The 2,914-nt window shown below is 41.4% G+C and overlaps 1 protein-coding gene across 1 annotated transcript; it reads right to left on the bottom strand.

The window, feature by feature from the left end:
- Positions 1-511: 511 nt before the first annotated feature.
- Positions 512-1,447, bottom strand: OR10D1O (olfactory receptor family 10 subfamily D member 1O). The gene is given in 1 exon segment (NM_001391532.1): positions 512-1,447. A coding segment is annotated over 1 exon segment (936 nt).
- Between the last annotated feature and the right edge of the window lie 1,467 nt (positions 1,448-2,914).

Below are 2,914 nucleotides of genomic sequence, written 5' to 3'. Positions count from 1 at the left end.
ATTTGTCCGTCTCAAGACTCTGGAAGGAGCATTTCTGGTAGAGAAAATAAAAGTCACAGAGCTTAACAGAAGTCATTAGGAAAAAGGTTCTCTCCTTCAAAACCATGCACCATCTCATCATCTCGACATGAGGCCCCAAACACAATGTTGTGGCTGGGTCAGTCTGTCAGATTCCCTGACTGAACTCAAATCCAGGAAAGAACCAAGAGGAGGGATGATATTCCTCCACTGCTGCCCATTCCCCTCCCATCACCTCCTTCCCCTCTCATCACCCCCTTTCCTTCCCATCATCCTCTTCTTTCCCCTTCAACTCTTTCTTACTGTCCTTTCTTTACTTCAAATTGCTGCCTGAATTGGAATAGCACGTTTCTCTGACAAGCTCATTAGGTAGAAGAAGAAGTGAATGTTAGGAGGAGAGCACTAAAGTAACAGCCTTTTGGTAAGTAGAGAATTCAAAGCCATAGAACAATAGTGGCTTGAACTTTGCCTGGATCCCTGTAGTTACTGATATCTATGACTTCTCAGGAAGGAAGGCCACTTGCTGTAGCACTTTCCTCAGAGAACATTTCACTTCCTTATTTCTCAGGCTGTAGATCAAGGGATTCAGCATGGGCGTGACCAGGTTATTCAGAACCTGAACAGTTGCATTAAGCCAAGGTTTGGGCGTGGGCTGTAGGTAGATGAGGACCACTGGCATAAAAGAGAGGAGGATGGCAGTGAGATGGGCACTGCAGGTGGAGAAGGCACTGCGTCGTCCTTCGGCAGACTGAATTTGAAGAATGGAACAAACAATGCAGCTATAGGAGGTGAGGATGAGAAGGAAGCAGCTGAGGGGCATGAGGCCCACACTGATGAACCCCACAATCTCCAGGGCTGAGGTGTCTGCACAAGCCAGCTTCAGCATCACTGGGATATCACAGAAGTAATAGTCCACCTCATTGGGACCACAGTAGGGCAATTGGAAGGTAAGAGTGGTTAGAAAGGTGGCCTGAATACAGCCAAAAAATGAAGTCCCAATGGCCAGTATGGCACATAGTCTGTGACTCATGATTATTATGTAGCGTAGAGGGTAACATATGGCAACAAAGCGGTCATAGGCCATCACTGTGTACAGGAAACACTCGGTACAGCCCAGGAAATGGTAGAAGAAGAGCTGAGACACGCAGCCTGCATAAGAGATGGCTCGGCTGCTTCCCGAGAGGTAGAAGAGCATTTTGGGGGAACTTACAGAAGGGAAAAATATGTCACACACAGACAGTTTACACAGGAAGAAGTACATGGGGGTGTGAAGCCGAGTGGAGGAGGCAATTGCCAATAGGATGAGCAGGTTCCCCACAAGAGTGAAGAAGTAGAAGACCAAAAACAGGACAAAGAGTATGGCCTCCAGATTCTCTGTGTGTGGGATGCCCAGCAGAATAAATTCAGTTACCGCTGAGGTATTCGTCATCTTTGTCAGAATGTTGGACTTTCAAAAAGAACACAGTTCTCCAAAGTGTGAACACTGATGCCAAACCAAGAAGCTCTCTGTTGGATGTATTGGTTTCATGTTTTAACAATCAACAAGCAACCTTCTTATGTAGGGATATACCTACATAAAAACATAAAGATAATAAAGATTATTGACTACATCCTGGAAATTTTGGTTTCTGTCAAGTTAGATTAAGCTCACTACAGTCTATCTTTCCCACAGATTACCATTAAACACGCTGGGTAAAATACAACAAATATTTACCTAAGAGCTCTTAAAAGTAAACAGAAAGAGGCAGATTGTGGAGAGGAGACACAATTTGCAGGGGAAACACTTAGAGATGGGGGTTTCTACTTTTTCCTGCTCTTTGCTCTTGTGCTTTTGAGCTGAATGTAGTTCACAATTACAGAATTGTATGGTGGCTGTTCTGGGTACTAAAACTCCAACAGGTGACTTTTTTTTAATGAAACTTGATAAAAGGAGTTTCCATAATCAAAGAGAATGATGGAATCTCTGTTGGCTTTTTTCCTCTTTCTCTCTCTTCTTGTTTTTCTTCCTGCCCCAAAGTAATCTCAATTCTGGGATTATCTGGAAGCAGCATGAGACTGTGTGTGTGTGTGTGTGTGTGTGTGTGTGTGTGTGTGTGTGTGTTGGAGGTGGTTGGGGTGTATCTCTGCAAACAGGAGAGCTGAAGAAGGGAACAAAGTCAGGGCTCACTCCTAAGTTCTGCATATGTGGAATGGACCCCAAGAAGTGTCACTGAAATACAATTTAAAACACCATCCAAGTCTCAGACTAACCTCTGAGTGGTACATTTGAAGGACAAATGTGATGTGGCATATTAAGGTCTTTGAAAACTGAACTGACATTGAAAGCATTGCCAAGACGGCAAGAGAAATTACATGTCTGATGCTAACTGGATTGACAATCTGTTAAAACAAAAAGACAAGCTAACAAAAATCAATATTCTCCAGAGATTTTTAACAGAATGCAGAGTGTAAACAACACAACATCAAAGATGTCCAAGATGCAGTCTAAAATTATTCAACATACAACCAAGAGAATGTAATCAATTCTCAAGGGAAAAGATAATCAACAGATACGAACTCTACCCTGAAATTCAGATAAAGATATTAAGCATCTGTTATAAGTTTACTCCATGTGATAAAGATAAACATACTTAAAATTAATGGAAAGATACAAGTTCTCAGCAGAGAAATATAAAGTACAGAAAACGAATCAGATAGAAATTTTAGATTTGAAAAAAATATGATGCTGAAGAAATTAGAAATATTTAACATCATACTGGGAGTCCTAGCCAGTGGAATAAGGGAAGAAAAATAAAAATCAAGGGGATAAAAAGAAAGAAAAAAAAACTCTTTCTATGTACAACTATATATTTATCTACATAATCAACCCCAAGGAATCTACAATAAAAGCTTCTAG

Source organism: Equus caballus, chromosome 7 (genome assembly GCF_041296265.1).
Source record: "Equus caballus isolate H_3958 breed thoroughbred chromosome 7, TB-T2T, whole genome shotgun sequence".
NCBI classification, from domain to species: Eukaryota; Metazoa; Chordata; class Mammalia; order Perissodactyla; family Equidae; genus Equus; species Equus caballus.
This window is presented reverse-complemented; position numbering and strand designations above follow the sequence as displayed.